We start from the raw sequence: 20,342 nt of genomic DNA, 5'->3' as shown, positions 1-20,342 counted from the left end.
CTAACGCTGGCTGTCTCTGCCTCCCAAGCACTGGGATTGAAGGTGTGTGCCTCCACACCCAACAATATCTAATTTTTAAAGAATTCTTTATTGTGCATGTGCACCAGGAAGTGAACCCATGGGAGCGGTCCTGTCAGCATGAGCTGTTCCAACAATGACAGTCAGACGGTCAGGGTTGCTGGCAGAGCCCGTGTTTACTGAGCCCCCTCGTCTGTGAGAAGGCACAGGGCTTTATTCTATAGCCCAGGCAAGCCTGGATGGAACTCTTGGTGAAGCCCAGGCTGGCCTTGAGCTCCCAATTTTCTAGCCTTAGCTTCAAGCGCTGAGATTTGCAGGTATGAGCCTTTAACCCCAGCTCTGCCACTTGTTACATTCTGTAATCTTAGCTAGACATTTCATAACTCTACATGAGCAGGGCAACAGAGGGGCTGGAGAGATGGCTCAGCAGTTGAGAGCACTGACTGCTCTTCCAGAGGTCCTGAGCTCAGTTCCCAGCAACCACATGGTGGCTCACAACTCTCTGATGCCTTCTTCTGGTGTGTCTGAAGACAGCTACAGGGTACTCAGATACATGAAATAAATAAATATTTTTTCATGGAAAATGTTAGTATTTAATTAACCCCTGGAGTGGCCTTTAAGCCACCAGGACACAGGCACCTCCGACACCCTGAATCTTCTCTTCAGCTCTTCTGCTGAAGAATGTGGCCTTCACGATGACAGCTTGCTTAGGGAGGTCTCCTTTGCCCAGAACTCTGTAGTAGCCGATGACCTAACAACATCAACGACGGGAGCAGCCCCGGGCTTGTTTTTTGCTGCATTTCCCCGAGTCTGCTCACCGACCAACGCCCACAATTTATCCAGGTGGACAGTTGGGTAGAAGCTCTGGTTTCTCTTCAAGTGGTTGCCTCATAGCAACTTTCCCAAAGTGACCTGGATGATATTTGTCAAAGTTGGTCCTGTGATGACGCTCGCCTCCCGTGTTCCAGTGGCCTCCTGGGAGCTGGCGGCCCTTACCATGGCCGTGACTCACGTGGCCCTGGAGTTTCCGGGCCTTCCTCAGCCTGGATGGCATGGTGGTGGCAGGAAGGAAAGAGGGAGGAGCTCACAAAGTCTCAATAAATAAAGCTGAAAGAAAGAAAGAAAGAAAGAAAGAAAGAAAGAAAGAAAGAAAGAAAGAAAGAAAGAAAGAAAGAAAGAAAGAAAGAAAGAAAAGGGTGGTAGAAACTGCAGGGCTGAGGAGACGGGAGGCTGGGGCATCTGACGTAATAAATGAAGCAATGTGTGTGATGGCCAATGGCGGCATAAAATCACCTTGTAAATTAGAGGGGTTAGATTAAGTAAATAAAAATATACAACTCTCAATTAAGTTACTTCAGATAAACAATGAATAATTTGTTGGTATAAGTAAGACCCAAATATTTAATGTGGTTACTTGTGATAACATTATTTATTGTTTACCTGAAATTCTTTTGTAATGGCATATCTGGAGTTCTATCTCCACACTGTGGGTAAAGCTGAGGGCCTGCAGGGCCAGACTTCTCAGAGTCAGGATTCTGACTTTCTGCAGGATGCTGAGTAGGTGCAGGGACCTTCCCGTGCTCAGTTTCCTCACAGACTGGAGGCAGGGGCTAGAGAGGTGGAGAGCCCAGGCTGCTCTTGCAGAGGACCTGGGTTCAGTCCCTGCACCCGCACACTGATTTATAATTATCTAGAACTCCAGTACCAGTACCAGGAGATCTCATGCCTTCTGGCTCTCCAGGCACCAAGCAAGCACACATGGTTCTCACACATACATACAGGCAAAACACTTACACACATAAAGTAAAATAAAAAAAATCTTAAAAAATAAAAGTGTGTTGTCTTAGTTAAGGTCTCTATTGCTTGTGAAAAGACGTCACAACCACCACAGCAACTCTTATAAAGGAAAACACACAATTGGGGCTTGCCTACAGTTTCAGAGGTTTAGTCATTATGATCACAGCAGTCTGCAGGCAGACATGGTGCTGAAGAAAGATCTGAGAGTTTTGTCTTGATCTGCAGGCGGTAGGAAAAGCTACATGAGCCACTAGGCCTGCTTTGAGCCTCTGAGGCCTCAAAGCCCATCCCCTAGTGACACACTTCCTCCAACAAGGGCACACTTCCTAATAGTGCCACACCCTAGGAGCCAGCCAGGGCATTTTCTTTCAAACCACCACAAGCGTTTATGTTATAGATTGTTGTAAGATAAATATATAGCGGGGTGGAGATGTAGTTCAGGGGCCGAGAGCCGCCTCACAAGGACAAGGCCCAAGTTCACTCCTTAGCAGCCCACCTCCAAATACATATAAAACAACTAGAAAAGTCCTTGCCATAGAGTGCTAAGTATGCGTGTCAAGACGTTAGCATACAACAACAAATGTTGTTATAATGTGTCAAGACGTTAACATACAACAACAAATGTTGTTATTATCTTATTTCTACTAGTAACTGTTGCTTCTAGATTGTGAAGTCCAATCTTGGTCAGTTTCAATTTTTTCCTGCCATTCCCCAATTGTGCCACAAGAGGGCCTAAGTAACCACTGAGAGTTTTACTAAATGAATCATATAGGGTCCGGGGCTCCACCTGAGCGTGCCAAGGGGCTCTCAGAATGCCTTGGTCAGAAATACAGCATCCTGGGACCATCAGGTTCCAGGGTGGACTTGGTGGGTAGCTAAGATAATCAGAAGTCTCAGGTAACCACGCACGAATGGACTATGGAGACTGTTGCTTTGGAGATGCTGGGGATGGCAGTGTAACACAGTGTCCGTGGGGCCTCTCCTTCTGACTCTTTTCAGAATCGATTCAGGGCTCCAAGTACCAAGCAGCATGAAAGGGGGGGAGGGGGAAGGAGAGGGCATCCGTTAGCCCTGGCCAAAGCTTCCCAAGGGAGTTCTCTAAATTCGGAGAAGTCTGAACTCTAAAGTCACACAGAAACCTAGTCACGTGGCAGAAGCAAACCCTGCCTTTTTTTTTTCTTTCTTTCTTGATTTTTCGAGACAGGGTTTCTCTGTGTAGTCCTGGCTGTCCTGGAACTCACTCTGTAGACCAGGCTAGCCTTGAACTCAGAAATCCGCCTACCTCTGCCTCCCGAGTGCTGGGATTTAAGGCGTGTGCCACCACCGCCTGCTTTTTTCTTTTCCTGCCTCTGACCCTAAGGAGTATGTGTGCCGCATCTACAGCGGTTCTGCTGAAACTTGAATGGAATTTCCCTCCTTTCAGTCCTGACTTTCGCCTTATTTAACACTGGAAACAGACAGGCCGTTTTCAGATTTAACAATCACCTTCAAATCTCATGCTGTACATTTTAGGATTATAAACTTGGTGGACGATTTCCTCTGAACCTCTCTTATGGATTTGAGGAGGGTAGGGACTTCCCACACCCACGGAGTTTGAAACAGAATCCAGGCGTTTCAATGTCTCTTTTTCTTTTTTCTTTCCTTTTTGATTTTTCGAGACAGGATTTCCTCTCTGTGTAGCCCCGGTTGTCCTGGAACTTGCTCTGTAGACGAGGCTATATTTGAACTCAAAAATCTGACTGCTTCTGCCTCCCAAGTGCTGGGACTAAAGGTGTGTGCCACCACTATACAGCTGCTTCTAACTTTCTCATCTCCTGATGAAGTACTGGTGCCCCTCAGCGGCATAGCAGTGCTGTGCAGTCCAGTGCCTGAGCCTTGACTCCAGCACTTCTTCCAACCCTCCGGCCCGATGCTGCTTTTCTTTATTTTCTTTTCTTCTCTTTTAGGGCCTTTCCCACCACACATTTACTTATTATTTATTTATTTATTTATTTATTTATTTATTTATTTATTTATGGTTTTGGTTTGTGTGTGTGTCTGTATAGATACATACATACATTCATACATATACATACATATAAAATTTTTATTATTATCATTTTGCTTTATTAATTTTTGGAGACAGGGTCTTACTCTGTAGCTCTGGCTGTGTAGACCAGACTGGCCTCAAACTTCTAGAGACGTCCTTGCCCCTTCTGGGATTGACTGTGTCACTGTGTTGGGCAGGCTTGTGTTTGCCGATCTCCTTTGTGCACTGGGCTCCATGTGTCTGTCCTGGAGGAGCTGGTTCCAACAGCTAACCCCTGGTCCCAGTGGCCTGTTCGATGCCTTGGGACACCTCAGCAGTTTATTCAGAGGAAGTGAGTCACCACAAGCAGGCCACACTTGGGGCATTGTGGGCATGGCGGTGCCAACTTAGGGTGGAGGAAGGCCTAGAAGGGCAGGCGTGGTGATTCTAATCTCCTGGTCCAGCCAGGGAGGGCGTGTAGGAAACAGCGCCGGGTGCTGGTGCTGGCTGAGGCCACGGTTCACCTCTCCATTTTCTCTCTCGTATACCTTCTTATCTCCATTTCTCAGGCCCTTATTATCCAGGCTCTGCCCACAAAACTCCCCACTGTTTTCTGTTTTCTCCTTTCTTCTTCTCTTCCTTTCTTTTAAAGTTTACTGTCACTCACCCAGCGGACACCTTTAACAAGTCTGGTGGAGCTGAGTGTGGCAGTTCCCACCTGTAAGTCCGACCTTAGGAGGACTTTGAGTCTGGAACCAGGCTGGGAAATATAGTGAGATACTGTCCCCAAAACAATTAAAAATAAGTTCCAGGACAGCCAGGGCTACAGAGAGAAATCCTGTCTTGAAAAATACAAACAAATAAAATATCTGGTAGATGGTGGCTCACAACACACACACACACACACACACACACACACACACACACGTGCATACGCACACACGCGTGTATGGCAGAAAATTTTAGAAAGGCTACTGAAGAAGAATAAAGCAAGGTGCAGGGGACAGGCAGGCTTTTGTGGTCATCATCTGTGCTGGGGTCTCACTGCAAGGACCAAGAGGACAGACAGACTGGAAATCATCGACTGCCTCTACAGTTCTCAAGAGACAAGAGTCTCTCACTCTGGAGTGGTGGGGTCACATCTCTTCCTAAGATCACAGGCAGAGCCCTGGTGCTCGACAGCAAACCCTGTGAGGCGAGCCTCTGCCAGAGACTTACTGATGGCATCCAAACACCAAGAACGCTTCATCGCAGGCCTGGGGACGTGGCTTAGCGACTACGATTAAGGGCACCGGCTGCTCCTTCAGAGGACCTGGGTTCAGAGCAAGGGCCGGAGACGCAGCTCGGCAGCGAAGAGCACTGGTTCTTACAGGGGACCCGGTTCGGTTCTCAGCACCCATGTGGCTGCTTATATAACTCCAGTTCCAGGGATGGCCTCCTCAGGCACCAGGCATGCATGCAACACATGCACACATGCAGGCAAAACATTCATACACATAAAATAAATTAAAAAAAAAAAGAAAAACTATTTCATGAAGGTTAAAAAAATGATACAGTCTCCCAAATGCTGGGACCATGCTTGGGCATGAGCCATCAAACCTGACCGGGCAGTTTTTAAAGTATTTTTTACATGGAAGAAGCTAAGTTACAGTCTCCCTGTTAAGGGACCCTCAAGTACAACTAGTCAAGTTCTGTCCACAGTGGAGTTACGGGTGCTGCTTTCTCTCTCTCTCTCTCTCTCTCCCCCTCTCCCTCTCTCCTTATTTTATTAATTTATATGATGAGTACAATGTGGCTGTCTTCAGACACACCAGAAGAGTGCATGGGATCCCAGATAGTTATGAGCGACCATGTGGTTGCTAGGAATTGAACTCAGGACTTCTGGGACAGCAGTCGGTGCTGAGCTACTCTCCAACCTGCCGTGTTCTTGAGGCATGGATTTTATGGGACTATTTAAGAGAAAACAGGTTTTAATACGAAATTGATCCCTGCTAACCATAGTGTAGCCGGGAGACTGGAGTACGGTTTACAAAAGATTGAGAGTAGCTCTGGTCGGACTCCAGACAGCAGGGCTGGGGGAATTGTGGATCTCACTGTGGGAACATCGGGGTCTGTGCAGGGCTTTCTCCGGGCGCATCCTTCCTCTGTCGCCCAGTGTAGTTGGACGCGGGAATTGTGGCAACCAACTCGGGGTGAACTAAGGGCTGAAGGCCGGGCTGAGGTCGCAGACCACACCAGGGCCGCGGGGTTGGGCAGAGGCAGTCCGCTCTGAGCTGCTCAGGGCTCAGGGACCAGGGGGTTCCTGACCGATGTCGCGATGGGCGGCAACCGCGCCAGCCAGAGACGCGGGCGCCCTGCAGAGCGCGCGCCTCCCGCCCCGTCGGGGCTCCCGGGCTCCATAGGCGCAGCGCAGGTTCCGGGGACCGGGCCCCGCCCGGCCGCGGCCCACGCCCAGCTCAGCTCCGCTACTGGGCTCGGCCTGGGCTCGCCGGGGCTCGGCGGGCAAAGGAGGAAGGAGGGAGGGAGCCGCGGGCGGCGGAAGGGGGAGGAGAGGACCCGGCCCAGTCCGTGCGCACTGGCCGGGCGCTAGAAGTGGGACACGGAGCAGCGGCGCCCGGGCCGCTCAGCTCTGCACCGGCCGCCGAGTGAGTCTGTGCGCGGGGCCGCGGGGGCGGCGGGGCAGTGGCGGGCGCGGGGGCTCAGGGCGCAGCTCGGAGGGAGCAGGGCCTCCACCGGCTCATGGCGGCCGGCCTGCCGGAGGGCGGGCCGAACGCTGCGGGAGCCGGCGCTCCGGGCCGAGGCCCCAGCCGGGCCCGGAGAAGGCCTGCGGGGCAACAGGTAGGGGCTGGAGCAAGGCGCTCGCTCGGGATCCACGGTACAGACGCCCCTTTGTTGGGAGTGGAGCAGTAGCGGACCTTTGGTGCCAGAAGCCCCTGGGGGCCCGCATGCGTCCTGGGGCCTGAGTGTGGAGGCCGAGGAGGAGTGTGGCGGCCCCTGCTGCTGTTGCTGCTACTGCGGCGGCCGCCGCCGACTCTGTCGCTGCTTCTGACCCCTTGTGCCCATCCCAGGGGGGAGGTCAGAGCGTCCATGTGCCTAACGGGAAGCAGGAAGGAGTACACTCTTGAGCGTCTGTCCCGGCCCCAAAGGGTTTACATTCCTATACCGTTATGGGGCGTGTGTGGCCGTGGGTGGTAACTTGCTAATTACATGCCCTGAGGCCCTCATACTTGGCTACCTGCAGGTGGGTGACATTCCTTTTTAACCTGAGCTTGGGAGTTCCTGCGCCTAAGACTGCACTCCTGCCATCTCACGCACAAGAGTTGCCAGCCTCAGCTGTCAGGGCGTTCGAAGCGCTCTGAGGTCTGGAGTGGGCCGGTCTTCCCGAGAACTGAATTAGGGAAGGCCTCCAGAAATTACTTCTGTCTGTGTTAGAGCTGCGGTAGGAGGTCACTTCCCATCCCAGAGCCGAGGTGACTGGCTTGAATGTAAGTTTGTTGACTGCACTTGTGATGGGGCCCTTAAGGTCAAGGATTCTGTTCCTTAGGTCTTGTTTCTGGCCACATAGTGCCTAATTTCTAAGGGGTATGTGCGCGCGCACGCATGTGTGTGTGTGTGGGTGTGTGTGTGTGTGCGCACGTGCGCGTGTGAATTGGTCCGTGTTTCCACTGCTGCCCCATACCCCTCTATTCTCACCGGGGCCTCTGGCGAGGTTTCCCGCTCTGTCTCCGGCCATAGGCGGACGGCTTGACTGTGCTTTCAACACTGCCCCACTTGGAGCTGCTTCTTCGACCTACCGGCCTCTCCCTGTCTGGAGGGGGGGGGGTATTTTTAAACAGTGTTTGGGGGTGGGGCAGGGAAGTTTCTGAGACATCCCAGAGAAGCTATAGACCACGTGAAGCCTGAGGCCGTGGTCATCATAGCCTCACCCCCTTACCTTTCCTAGAATCGAACCTGTATTTTGGGGTATTTTTGGGCTCGTGCTGTAGCCAGAAGTAGTTGACACACCTTTTCACTTCTATTGGTCTTCAGCTCCTAGAAGTTCATGACCAGCTACTATTGCCCGAAAAGAAAGTTTTCAAAAGTCTACTTAGGACTATCGCCTTCTTAATGGTGGCTCAGACTTGAGAGCCTGTGAAACCGTCTGTTTCCCTCCTATCTGCTGTTCCACTGGGTCTGAAGTTTCCTTATGGGTTACACTTCTCCCCCGCAGCCTTCTGGGTCTGCCGGCACCCGTCTCTCACCCTTTTCACTTGCGTTGGAGTATCTTTGGGTGGGGGATCACTCAGAGTTGGAGCAAAGGTTGGCGCCAGGCGAGAACCCTACTTAAGCTTTGAGTAATATAATGCTCATGAAATCCGTGCTGTGCTGGCTTCTCTTCAGCCTGTGTCTCAGAAAGTGGTGCCTGCCTCTGAGGCAGGTATGTGCGGGGAAGACAGATAGATGGGCACTACACCACATCTCTTCTTGTGTGCAGGCGGTATAATTTTTTTGTGAGTGGAAAAGTTGCAGGTGTAATCAAGTTGCAGTTGTAATCAAGGTGTAATCAACCCTTAGGGGCAGGATGTCGCCCTCTCTTGTCCTGATTTCTTGTTGATGGAATGCTTTGTCTGGTGTGCTGGCGCCAAATAGCCACCAGGGGTGCAGCAGGGAGCAGACTGGATCTGTGGAGGTATGTGAGGCTGACTAGGAACCCTAGTCCCTTCTCCTCCTGCTGAGTTAAAAGTCGAGACTCTGCTGCATCTGGTGCAGCTTTTCTGCTGTGAAAGTTCAGAACAACAAAGAAAGACACAGCAGCTTGAAGCCCAGAGCGCAGCTCCCAGCAGACTCCACCTCCCAGTGACGAGGCGGGAGAGTCTTGGGGTTGAGATAGGTGTGCAGTTCCTTGATGCCCCGTAGGCTACCCAACCCCCACCCACTAGCTCCTTACCTTCTTTGTAGGGATAAGAAAGGCACTAGACATTCCAACGCCGCTGGAGCCCTGGAGAGAGGCTCCACCCACTCCGAACCCATTGCTCCTGAATCTTAACTCTCAAAAGGCTCTATCTAGAAAAACATCCAAGGCGCATGCATTTAATCCCAGCCCTAGGGAGGCAGAGGCAGGCTGATTTCTCAGTTCAAGGCCAGCCTTGAACTACAAAGTGAGTTCCTGGGCAGCCTGGGCTATACAGAGAAATCTTATCTCAAAAAACAAAAAACAAACAAACAAAAAACCCAACAAAAACAAAACAAAAACATCCTAGCTACGGGACTATGGGACGGCATGGAGATGGCCCGAGGCTAGGCCATTGGAAAGGCGGCTTGATTTTAGGTCTCTTTGGAGGGAAAGTTAGGCACTGAGGAACACAGTAGCCAGGTCAGGTATTGGTCCCTACCTCTGGGTGTCCAGATTGCTGCTTCTGCCTCCCTCCCTTCCCTGTTCAGTTTGCTCCTTTTCTCTAGGAAGAATGTGTGCTTTGTTGGGCAATTACACTTAATTCTGTCCTTTGGAGAGGCTTCCACTCTTTTTTTTTTTTGTTGTTTGGTTTTTTGAGACAGGGTTTCTCTGTGTAGCCCTGGCTGTCCTGGAACTCACTCTGTAGACCAGGCTGGCCTCGGAACTCAGAAATTCACCTGCCTCTGCCTCCCAAGTGCTGGGATTAAAGGTGTGCGCCACCACCACCGGCTACTTCCACTCTTTTTAACAAATCAAATATTCAGGTTGAGGTGGGGAAGGGAGAGTGCTCTCCTTGTCAGGCCTGGGATGTATAATTGGGCTGTGTATGCAGCCGAACATCCTCTGTCGTCCATGCTGACCTCTGAATTCATCCACGAGAGCAGTGACCAGGAGTGGGGACAAGAGGGTAAAGTCCTTGAGCTGGAATACTGACTGACCTGTGACTGCTCAGAGGGATTTCGTAAGTGCTTCTGTGGAGGGAGGCGGGGCTGTTGAGAGAGCCAACCAGACCTAGGCCCAGCCTCGCTCAGCTGTGGACTGAGGGTTCCGCCTCCTCAGCAGCTCCATCTTCAGTGCCTGGTGCCCGTGCTCACACTGGTCCACAGGCTGCTGCTCGGTCCTCTCCACCTGGGAGGCCGCCTTTCTCCTGTCACAGCTCAGAGTCTCTAGGTCGGTCTGCAGGCTGCCTCCTCTCCTCCCTAAACATAGGAGAAGAGCTGGGAGCTGGGGGCATCCCCGACACAACACTCCTAGTCAGCAAGTCTTACAAGTTCCAGGCCTTGTGCTGATGACTGCCCTTCAGGGACACCAGAAGGTTGCTTCTCAACCCCAGGCAGCTGCCACAGACCATTCCCTGCCTCATCTAGGTTCTGGTGGTCAATGCCACTTTGCTCTTCTGTGGAGGGAAGAAGGGCAGTTGAGGACAGCAGCTCTTTCATGGCTGGAGGATGTTGGCTGATTCTCTTCCGGGCAGGTTTTTATGTTCTGGACAAGTCTTTGTGAGAGATAGGTTATGTCAGGTGTGGTGACGAGTCTGTAATGTCAGCACGTGAGCTAGCTGCTGAGGCAGTAGATCATGAGTTGGAGACCAAGCTGGAGTGCGTAAGTCCTCAAAGAAGGTGGGGGGGGGGGGGCGGTGGATAGCTCAGTTTTACCAAATATCTTGGTTTGCTGTTGGGATTCTCTGTCCCGTCCTGACTATATCTGTACCTGTACCCCGAATTACTTTCTTTTTCCCTTCCTCTCTCCCTCCTTCCTTTCTTTTCTTGGTTTTTTCAAGACATGGTTTCTCTGTAGACCTGACTCTCCTGGAACTTGCTTTTCCTTTGTAGACCTTGCAGGCTCAAATTCTTCCTCACTTCATTTCCTTTTCTTTTTCCTCACTTCCTTTCTGAACAGAGGTTTCCAGATCATTTCCTGCCTCCTGTGTAGACACTAAATGACTTGGCGTGGAGCTCGGTCTATGTGAGGTGTTCGATGTGCTTGGGGATGTATGTGTTTTTTCTTATTCGTTCAAAACTGAGCTGTCTTCCTCTCCCCTATCTTCCTCCCCGCCTCACGAGGAGTTCAGCTTGGTCTCAGACTTATGATCTACTGCCTTAGCAGCACAAGTGCTGAAATTACAGACTCATTACCACACCTGAGACAACCTATTTTACAAATTAAGGGTCTTACTTTATAGCCGTGGCTGTCCTGGAACTTGCTGTGTGGGTCTTCCTGCCTCTCTTGAGTGCCGGGTCTTAAAGGCACGCACCTTCTGTTCACTCTCCCTGATTAACTTTCCTGATTGTTGAACACTACAGCTTGTCCGCCAGGTTGAGATCCAAACGATAAGATAAGAAAGGGGTGTTTTTTTATTTTTTTATTTTTTATTTTTTTATTGCAGGGAATTAAGCCCCAGTGATGTTAGCATCACCTAAGGTTACATCAGTGCTGAACTTTAAAGTCACTGATTTCCTATTACAGATGAGGAAACTAGCTCACTAGCCAACCAATTCCAAGGCCATGTAGCCAGAGCCAGAGTTCAAATCTTGAGTCACTGTCCCACCGCACCATTCCTCATGTCTGCAGAGTGCTCCAACTTGGCCTTCTGACTTTTTCCTTCCTCACTTAGGATGCTCCAGACCTTGTACGACTACTTCTGGTGGGAACGACTGTGGCTGCCTGTGAACTTAACCTGGGCTGATCTAGAAGACAGAGATGGCCGCGTCTACGCCAAAGCTTCAGACCTCTACGTCACACTGCCCCTGGCCCTGGTCTTCCTCATAATCCGATACTTCTTTGAGCTGTGAGCATGCCCTCAACCCTTCCCTGATTGATAGCCAACCTATCAGACTTCATGTTGGTCTCTTGATACTTAGTTCTGGCCACCCAGGTCCCTACCCATGCTCCCCCTCCCCCAGGGCCCCATTGTCTTCCTGAGGGCTCAGCACCCCCAGCCTTTTCCTTCAATGGTTGTTTGTTCTCATTCTGCACCCGCCTCCTTGCCTGGTCAATAGTGAACATAGGCAGCTTTGTAAGCTATGGGCAGCCCAGGAGGCTAGAGGAAAGGTGGATGCCAGGGAGCTTGGGAAACTGAGGCCCAGAGTTAAGTCTTGCAGTACTTTCTCCGTCCCATTTAGGGGTCAGGAGTGCTCCAAGGGAGCCAGACACCTCTCTCTCATGTCCCTTACCCAGTTATGTGGCTACACCCCTGGCTGCCCTCCTGAATGTTAAGGAGAAAACCCGACTGCGGGCACCTCCCAATGCCACCTTAGAGCATTTCTACCTGACCAGCGGCAAGCAGCCCAAGCAGGTATGAGCTGCAGATGACTCTGGAGTTGCTGAGTGTGGGTGGGTCAGAGTTTGAATGCTTGCTTTGGAAGATGACGACTTGGCAGAGGGTGGGTGTGACTCAAGCTATTATGACAAGAGGTTAAGTAGAATGGGGGCACTGCTGATCTGAGGGCTGAATATCTGCTCTCACTATGCCTAGGTGGAGGTAGACCTTTTGTCTCGGCAGAGTGGGCTCTCTGGACGCCAGGTCGAACGCTGGTTCCGCCGTCGCCGCAACCAGGACAGGCCTAGTCTTCTCAAGAAGTTCCGAGAAGCCAGGTGGGGGACATTGGGGCGTGTGGAGTGGGTGGCACAGTTGCCACCTGCTGGGAGGAGCTGCGGTATGGACAAGAGGTGAGGGGACCTTGAGAGGGTGTCAGGGGCAGTGGGAAACTCAATCCCCCACCCGCTTCCTCCTGCAGCTGGAGATTCACGTATTACCTGATTGCCTTTGTTGCTGGCATGGCTGTCACTGTGGATGTGAGTACTGGAAAGTGGGGGGCACCTCCTTTAAGACTGGGTAAAGCCACAGGGTATGAGTCCTTCCTTTAATCTCTCTTTGCAGAAACCCTGGTTCTATGACTTGAGGAAAGTTTGGGAGGGATATCCCATACAGGTATGAGAAGACCCCTTCCTTATGTAGGAGTGTTCTATGGCACACGATACCCCCGCATGAAGGGTCATGAGTACATGGCAGAGGAACAAAGACTATCTTGAGGGGCTACAAGTGATGAGTTTGGAGGATTCCCCTTGGGTCCCTCACCCCTCTGTCCTCTTCCAGAGCATCATCCCTTCTCAGTACTGGTACTACATGATTGAGCTTTCCTTCTACTGGTCCCTGCTCTTCAGCATTGCCTCTGATGTCAAGCGAAAGGTAGGTAGAGGCCAGATGGGGTCCTGGGGTGAAGAGCCTCCCCTTTGACTTCTTGGGGATCTGGGCAGAGCTGCTGGGATGTGGGGAACAAAGGTGAGGGGAAGGAGGACAATGGAATAGGGAAGAGTCCTTTGGAGCCTCTATCTTTTCTGCAGGACTTTAAGGAACAGGTCATCCACCATGTGGCCACCATCATTCTCCTCTGCTTCTCCTGGTTTGCCAATTACGTCCGGGCAGGGACCCTCATCATGGCTCTGCATGACGCTTCTGACTACCTGCTGGAGGTTAGGCTTCCTCACAGTAGAGGCCCCAGTGCAGGTCCCCATTGTCTTCCAGGGCATTGAGAGGGTTTTGTCAGTGCTGCTAACCACACGCACATACTAATGTCTATGGGAGTCAAGAGCCCGTGATAATAGATGGGGCTGTTTTACAGTCTGCCAAGATGTTTAACTATGCGGGATGGAAGAACACCTGCAACAACCTCTTCATCGCGTTCGCCATCGTGTTCATCATCACTCGGCTGGTTATTATGCCTTTCTGGTGAGTCGGTGCTCAGGCTCCATTGACCTCAAGCTTTCAGCCATGGCCATGTTTACAACGTGCCCTTAAATCCCCAGGATCCTACACTGCACGATAATATACCCACTGGAGCTCTACCCTGCCTTCTTTGGCTATTACTTCTTCAATTCCATGATGGCAGTGCTACAGATGCTCCATATCTTCTGGGCCTACTTCATTCTGCGCATGGCCCACAAGTTCGTAACTGGAAAGGTGAGGAGGGCTGGCCCACCTTTTGTAGGTCTCACTTCACTCACCCAACTTCCTTATCATGCTGCAACTCTTAAAGTATGAGGGCAGGGCGGTGGTGGCGCACGTGCACTTGGGAGGCAGAGGCAGGCGGATTTCTGAGTTCGAGGCCAGCCTCGTCTACAGAGTGAGTTCCAGGACAGCCAGGGCTATAAAGTATGAGGATTTGGGGGTTAACAGGATACATAACCCTTTTTGTCCTTTTCACAGCTGGTAGAAGATGAACGCAGTGACAGAGAAGAAACGGAGAGTTCAGAGGGGGAGGAGGCTGCAGCCGGGGCAGGAGCAAAGAGCCGGCCCCTGGCTAATGGCCACCCTATCCTCAATAACAGCCATCCTAAGAATGACTGAATCTTTGTCCTAACCACCTCCCACATCAATACATGAGGCCAAGAAACGAGCGGAGCTTCCCTTTAGGGCATGTGAGCTCTGGGGAGAAAGGATGTGGAGTCCACACTGACCTCCCTTACTTCCTTTTCCACCCAGTTGTCTTTAAACTAGACTCTAAATGGCCTATCTCCAGGTAGGAAGGAGGCTTGGTGACATCCTGTTGAGACAGGATGGTCTCATTTCCCTCTCTACCTTCCAAGCTACTCTTTCTCTTGCTAACCCATCCTCAGCTCTGAGGGTTGGAGTCATAACTCACATTCCTCATTCCTAAGAATTTGGAGCTAGCTGTTTGCCTGTGACTCCCTGACTTCAAGCCAGGGTTGTGCCTTACTGTCCCTTTTCTGGGCCTCATTCTGCCAAAGCTGGACCAATGTTCCATCTTTCTAAGCGCCCTAGCTCAGGCCAAAAATGAAAGCGGAGCTACTTTTAACTTCCTCTTCCTTAAATACAAGTCAATGAAGTGAAGGAGGGCATTTGTACATGCCCTCACCTACCCCAGGACCACGGTTCCTAGGATCTCACTGCCTCCCTTCTCTGGCCTCCCTTTCCCCTCCCTTCAGCTCAGACAAGCTGGTGTGGAGTAGAAGGGCAACTAGTTCTGTTATTTATTGAACATTTGGGGTTTCAGTTGTAAAGTCAGAACTACAGCTAGGACCTGGCATTTCGGCGAGGGACCATTTGAGACCAAAATGTACTGTTAATTTTTTAAAGTATATTAAAGGTTAAATAAAACATGACTGTGTCAGACTATTAAGACTTGAGAAAGGGGTTAGTTTCCTTAGGCTTCCCTCGTGGTTATGTAACATTTTTAGTTAAAAATTACACAGGGCAAATAAAATGAAGGTGTAAACTAATGATAGTTGCCCACTGGGAAATGACCTCTCTCTGGAAGATCAAGACAGGAGACTGAAGAAAAAAGACAAACCACACTCTCTATTTATCATCTTATTAGAAGACTTTCAAGAAACCATACAAACCAGGGATGGCAGATACACAGCCTAAGTAAATCATGAACACATATGGGATGAGAAGGACCTCAGGCTGATCTAGAGTGGTCATGTCTACCCACCCTAGTGCCTGCTAGCACCACGCTGGGAAAGTCCTGATCTAGAATCCCCATTTCTATCTACTAAGAGCTGGGAAGAAGCTAGATCAGAGACTAGGGTCAGAGTTCAACAGTCAGGAAGACCCAGTTCCCGGGGAACAGGACGGTTCGAGGGTTCTCCGTTCTCTACAGAAGCCGCCCTCTGCACTCAATGGCCCCACAGCAGCACAGCAGCTCCTTGCCTTCCACACTGCCCACTTCGTAGTTGTAGTCCCAAGTGAGCTCTGTTCCAGCCCGGATTCTCCTGAAGGGGGAGAAAGAATGAGTGTAGAGGGTAAATGGGAAGCCGACCACAAGGGAAGGACCCCCCTCAGCCCTCACCCCTCGGAACTTGCCCCTTTCCCATCCCCCCTTACTTGCTGGCAAAGAAGGCCACCCAAGGGAAGCGAAGATCATGGGTATCCACGAAAACATTCTGGACAAACAGGTTGGGGCTGCAGCTGTGCTGTAAGTTTAAAGATGACAGTCGTTCAACCAGGGAAGCATCTGGCTTTTCGAGAATTAAAAATCTGTTCTCTACCCCCACGACACACTACGGCAGTGACGTTTGAAAGCTGCTTCACTCTGAGATCAACTTATAAGCAAATGTACGTTTATACGGCATCTGTACAAAGTTAGAATTTGAGGGCAATGGCATAACCCTACACCCAGAGAAGGTTCAGAGTCTCACATTGAGGTAGCGGCCTAGGTTGCCTTCAAGTTTGGCATCAATGATGTAGCAAGACTCTTCACCATCATAGAACTGGCGTGTGTTCTTACGAACTGGTGCACTCTCCCCCTTTTCCACGGAAGCCATGTTGGTTGATTTAATGGCAATACCATGGGTTGATTTAAGAGCAAAGCCTCGGGTTGATTTTACTGCCACCTGGCGCTTTGTTGGTCCTGGAAAGAAAAAAAGTGGGGGTAAGAAGGTCAGGGAGCATCCCAACTCCTAACTAAATATATATTCTACCACCTTCATTTTAAGCCACCTCAAACTTGTGGTCCTCCTGTGCTCCTTTTCTACCAAGTGCTGGAATCATAGATGTTACCACCATGCCCCATTTCTCCTCATTTTTATTCCAATCATTGCAGTTCTGGGATAGCAATAAGCTAGCTAAATTCAGGCTAAGATCCTAAATCACTAGCCAGGGATGGTTGGTGCACACCTTTAATCCCAGCACTTGGTAGGCAGAGGTAGGCAGCAGATTCCTTGAGTTCAAGGCCAACCTGGTCTATATAGGGAGTTCCAGAACAACCAGGGCTACAAAGAAACTCAGTCTTGGGGACGGGTAAAGACCATAAGTCACATTGTTTCAGATGAGGTTTCATGTAACTCAGGTGGTCTTAAACCCACAAGCCTTCTGTCTCAGCATCCCAGATGCTGGATTACAGGTTTGGGCCACCAGGCTGGGCTTTTTTGTCACAGTTTATTAAAAGCATGAATAGTTATGTTGGACTAAGGAGCTAAAGAAAAGGAGAAGGACTGGGAAGAAAGGAAGGGCACACGGCAGTTTAACAGTTTAGTTGGGAAGACTGCCCAACTCTTAGGATCTGAATTATTTCCTTCTTTTAAAAGTGTTTTTCCTATGTTTCCTGTTCCTTCCTACTACATCCAAACATATTCAGACTACCTGACAAGTTCTTCTTGTCCTCAAAGTCATCACCATCAGAGCCAGAAGAGATGGTCTGGATGTCATCACTGTCAACGGCTGTGGCTGAAGTCTGACCAGCAGTGGGCTTTCGGCTGGTTCCACTTTCCCCCTCACTTTCTGTGCTGCTGGACAGTGTCAGGATATCCTGGGGAGACAGCAGGGTGCGAGGAAGGAAGAGAAGCTAATGGAAGGCTGCTCAAGTTAATGCTCTTACCCATGATTTGGCAAAAGGGGGCTATGGAGATAGTAAGCTGATGATAAGATGTTGGAGAACAAAGCACAGTTACAGCCAGAGAGCGCTTAGCAGCCCCTCTGGTCAGGGACTTGAGGTGGGACTGCTGTGCTCCTGCACTTGGAATGAGTAAAACAGAAGGCGGGGCAAGTATAACACGGTCACTCACATCAGGGTTTGACTGAGTAGAGGTCACAACTCGCTGACTCTGGAGCATAGAAATTTTACTAGCAGGTCGGCGAAGCCCCTCAGACTTCAGGGGAGGATTGTGTCCATGATTCTGAGAGCCTTCAGTAACTCTATGGGAAAGTGAAAGAGTGAGAAAGTCACGTTGCTTCTGGCTGTTTCTTAGGCTCCTTCTGTGCACTTGAGGAGGAGGCAGACTTAGAAGGATGAAAAAGCAAGCACTTACACTGACGTCTTGTTTCGGTCCTCAGGGTCCTGGAAAGGAACAAGGGAAAGGTTAAATGCTTTCATGGTCCAAGGTAACAGGAGATGTCCAAAGACAACATTACCATAAGCCAGCAAGAGGCACACTAAAGGAGGTGATGTGGGGAAATTACGATATAACTTGATAACAGTAACAGTTGACAGTATACTCCCCTGACAAGGCCCTTTAACCTTTCCCAATAATGGGCCTTGGACAGCAGCACTGTGCGCTGGGCCTCACGGACCCAACAGTTTTATTCTCTGTCAACGGGGAGCATTTCAACATCAAAGATAAAATTTGCAATAGCAAATTTCAGGCCAACCTGGAGTGTACCGTGACCCTGTCTAATTAAAAATAGCAATAAAAACCCAAAGCAGTAAACCCTATATACTTAGGATCGATTCTTTATTTCTTTGCATTCGAGATGGAGTCTTGAAAGGGGTAAGCCCCCCAGTCTGAATCTTCATTTGTACCAATGCTAAAAGGCATTGTTTGTTTGTTTGTTTTTTTGGATTTTGGATTTTTTTGAGACAAGGTTTCTCTGTATAGCCCTGGCTGACCTGGAACTCACTCTGTAAACCAGGCTGGCCTCAAACTCAGAAATCCACCTGCCTCTGCCTCCCAGAGTGCTGGGGTTACAGGTGTGCGCTACCACCACCTGGCAAAGGCATTGTTTTTAACATGGACAAATATTCTCTGATTCTGGCCATGTAACCCCTTCCACTGTCCCGAGAGTCCGCCAGATTGGATGGCCATCCCCAGATGCAACTTTATACCCAGCTAGGATGGCCATCACCAGACACAGCTTTATACCCAGAGCTATGAATTAAAGGAAATAATTTCTGGAGGGGAGTAGGGCTGCTCTCAAATGTCTTACCTCTTTTTTAGACTGCTTAGTGTCTCCTTCATCCTTGAAGCTCAATCCTGAGGTAGAGGCCCTTTCAGCCTCTCCCCGGCCTCCCCCAGCACGGCCATCTCCACCTTCACTCGTCTTGAAGGAGGAACGGCTGTCAGAGTCAGCAAATCCACCTTCACTGACACTGTTGCAGCTCAACCACGAGGCCACCTTGTTCTTGGGTGTCTCTTCAGAAGAAGGTGGATTGCAGCTCCCTACAGATACTGAGGGAGGGACAGGAACATGTGGAGGCCCAAGGTCTGGGGGGCGGGAGTCCTTGGAAGTCATCTCAGACAATTCATTTTCCTTCTGACCCCGAGTCTGCCTCCGGGTAGCATAGCTACGCCACACTGAACTAGTGCTGAAGTCCTCATCCTTACAGAAGTTATCATCAGAGCTGTCATCATTGGATTCTTCAGGGTCCTCTGAACCACTGTTGCCATCTTCCTGGTCCTTCATATCTACCCCACTGCTGTCAGAGGAACTTGGGACATCACTTTCATATCCTTCCTTGAAGTTCTCCACACTTTCAATGTGGTCCAGATTTGCAAAGTACTCATCACCCATTTCCAGGCCTTCTTTGTCTGCAAAGTCATCTGTCAGGATTTTGCCTGAGAATCAAGAGAATTGATGGTCTTCATCAGTTTTATACCCACTAGCAGAGTAAAATATTGTATTATGTGCCTACTTTGGATGCCACCTTTGTCTCTGACATTAAGGCACTGTCACTGCAGCTTGTGACCTTGCCCCCTCCCCCCCTTTTGTTGTTTACAACCTTGGCACTTCCTAGCTGTGCTAAAATATCTCCGGGAGAAAATTATACAATCAAATCTAAATGAGGTCTCTCACTGAAAGAAACATCAATAGCCAAGATCTGATTCCCTACTCTGTTTATGAAGTACCTTTGCCGCTTTCTCGTCTATATGCAGGTATATCACTCATTATGTCCTTTATAAAAGGGGTTCCCATGTCCTCCTATTCCCAGTTCAACTATCAAACACTTTACTCATCCATCCATCCATGCTTTCTTTTAATGTTAGGGACTGATCCAGTGCCTCTTGAAAACTGAGCACACACTGACCTCCTGAGCTACATTTCCATTCCTTCAACACAAGTTTGTTTTGCTTTGTTTTTTTTTTAAGGTAAAGTCCAGTTATGTAGCCCAGGTTATTTCCTACTCTCAAATTTTCTGCCTTCATCTGAGTGCTTGGATTATAGACGTGTGCTACCATATCCACTAGCATTTTGCTATGTCTATGTCCCAAACCCCACAGGGTAAAACCCCTTCTCTTTTGTCACTAACCTGCATAAATGCAGACAAAAGAGCCTTTGGCAATGTCATCCAAGCAGCGGATACCCCAGCCCTTGTTTTGTGTCTTAAATAGCTGTAGTCGAACCTGTAGTCCATGCTGCACCAACCGATTTGTGCACATGTTTGGGTCACATTTGCAGCGTTTGTTACACTCATAAACCCTGGGAGGTTAGAATACAATCAATGACACAGTCACTGGAATACTTAAATCTGTAACACATGTCCTGAGAAAAGATCATGAAGTAGGTGTTGACCTGAGAGAGTAGATTTATGGAATGATCCATCTATCCTCTTGGATTCATGTGAAAATAAAGACCAAGAACATAATTCAGAAGGGAAAGTGCTTCACAAAGATGTTCACAGTAATACTGCGCATAATGAGTGACAGAGTGCCTAACCCCGGAGAAAGGATTAGCAAACAATGAGGTGATTCAGACTGCAGATATAGATATAGATTGCTTCAGCTGATACAAGGAGGGAAGCTCGTGAGCCAGCTTAGTGGGTAAAAGCACTTTTCACAAAGACTGATGACCTAAGTTCAACCCCTGGTGGCCACAAGGCTGAAGGAGAGCACCAACTCCTCCAAGTTGTC

At 49.7% G+C, this 20,342-nt stretch overlaps 2 protein-coding genes and 1 pseudogene across 5 annotated transcripts in view; 1 reads left to right on the top strand and 2 right to left on the bottom strand.

Moving 5' to 3' along the window:
- Positions 1-634: 634 nt before the first annotated feature.
- Positions 635-1,072, bottom strand: LOC127682198 (60S ribosomal protein L27a-like; annotated as a pseudogene).
- A 5,287-nt stretch (positions 1,073-6,359) lies between these two features.
- On the top strand, positions 6,360-14,876 carry Cers2 (ceramide synthase 2). Of its 2 annotated transcripts, none has more exons than XM_052179787.1 (11): positions 6,360-6,468; positions 11,371-11,544; positions 11,934-12,051; positions 12,232-12,350; positions 12,494-12,551; positions 12,637-12,687; positions 12,853-12,945; positions 13,101-13,229; positions 13,379-13,485; positions 13,563-13,716; positions 13,963-14,876. In XM_052179787.1, exons 2-11 carry the CDS (start codon positions 11,372-11,374, stop codon positions 14,101-14,103), a joined length of 1,143 nt encoding a protein of 380 aa, XP_052035747.1. In that variant the 5' UTR covers positions 6,360-6,468; position 11,371; the 3' UTR covers positions 14,104-14,876. The 2 variants fall into 2 exon arrangements, with proteins under 2 accessions (XP_052035747.1, XP_052035746.1); XM_052179786.1 differs by lacking the exon at positions 6,360-6,468 and adding an exon at positions 7,113-7,308.
- A 178-nt stretch (positions 14,877-15,054) lies between these two features.
- The window catches only part of Setdb1 (SET domain bifurcated histone lysine methyltransferase 1), a 35,151-nt gene continuing 29,863 nt past the window's right edge, over positions 15,055-20,342 (bottom strand). For 2 of the 3 annotated variants that reach the window (XM_052179783.1, XM_052179784.1), the window contains exons 14-21: positions 19,742-19,911; positions 18,421-19,049; positions 17,526-17,554; positions 17,283-17,412; positions 16,861-17,026; positions 15,918-16,129; positions 15,604-15,692; positions 15,055-15,491 (exon numbers count right to left, since the gene is read on the bottom strand). In XM_052179783.1, coding sequence (XP_052035743.1) covers positions 15,374-15,491; positions 15,604-15,692; positions 15,918-16,129; positions 16,861-17,026; positions 17,283-17,412; positions 17,526-17,554; positions 18,421-19,049; positions 19,742-19,911 — 1,543 coding nt within the window. In that variant the 3' untranslated portion in view covers positions 15,055-15,373. Of the gene's footprint in view, positions 15,492-15,603; positions 15,693-15,917; positions 16,130-16,860; positions 17,027-17,282; positions 17,413-17,525; positions 17,555-18,420; positions 19,050-19,741; positions 19,912-20,342 lie in introns of those variants that run through there. The other variant, XM_052179785.1, reaches the window with a different exon arrangement.

Source organism: Apodemus sylvaticus, chromosome 4 (genome assembly GCF_947179515.1).
Source record: "Apodemus sylvaticus chromosome 4, mApoSyl1.1, whole genome shotgun sequence".
Classification (NCBI taxonomy): Eukaryota; Metazoa; Chordata; class Mammalia; order Rodentia; family Muridae; genus Apodemus; species Apodemus sylvaticus.
This window is presented reverse-complemented; position numbering and strand designations above follow the sequence as displayed.

Bases quoted from the DNA above. Each gene is read 5' to 3' on its own strand.
- Cers2 (XM_052179786.1), top strand. The intron at 12,688-12,852 runs GTATGAGAAGAC...GTCCTCTTCCAG, and splicing joins GGGAGGGATATCCCATACAG to AGCATCATCCCTTCTCAGTA. The intron at 13,486-13,562 runs GTGAGTCGGTGC...TTAAATCCCCAG, and splicing joins CTGGTTATTATGCCTTTCTG to GATCCTACACTGCACGATAA.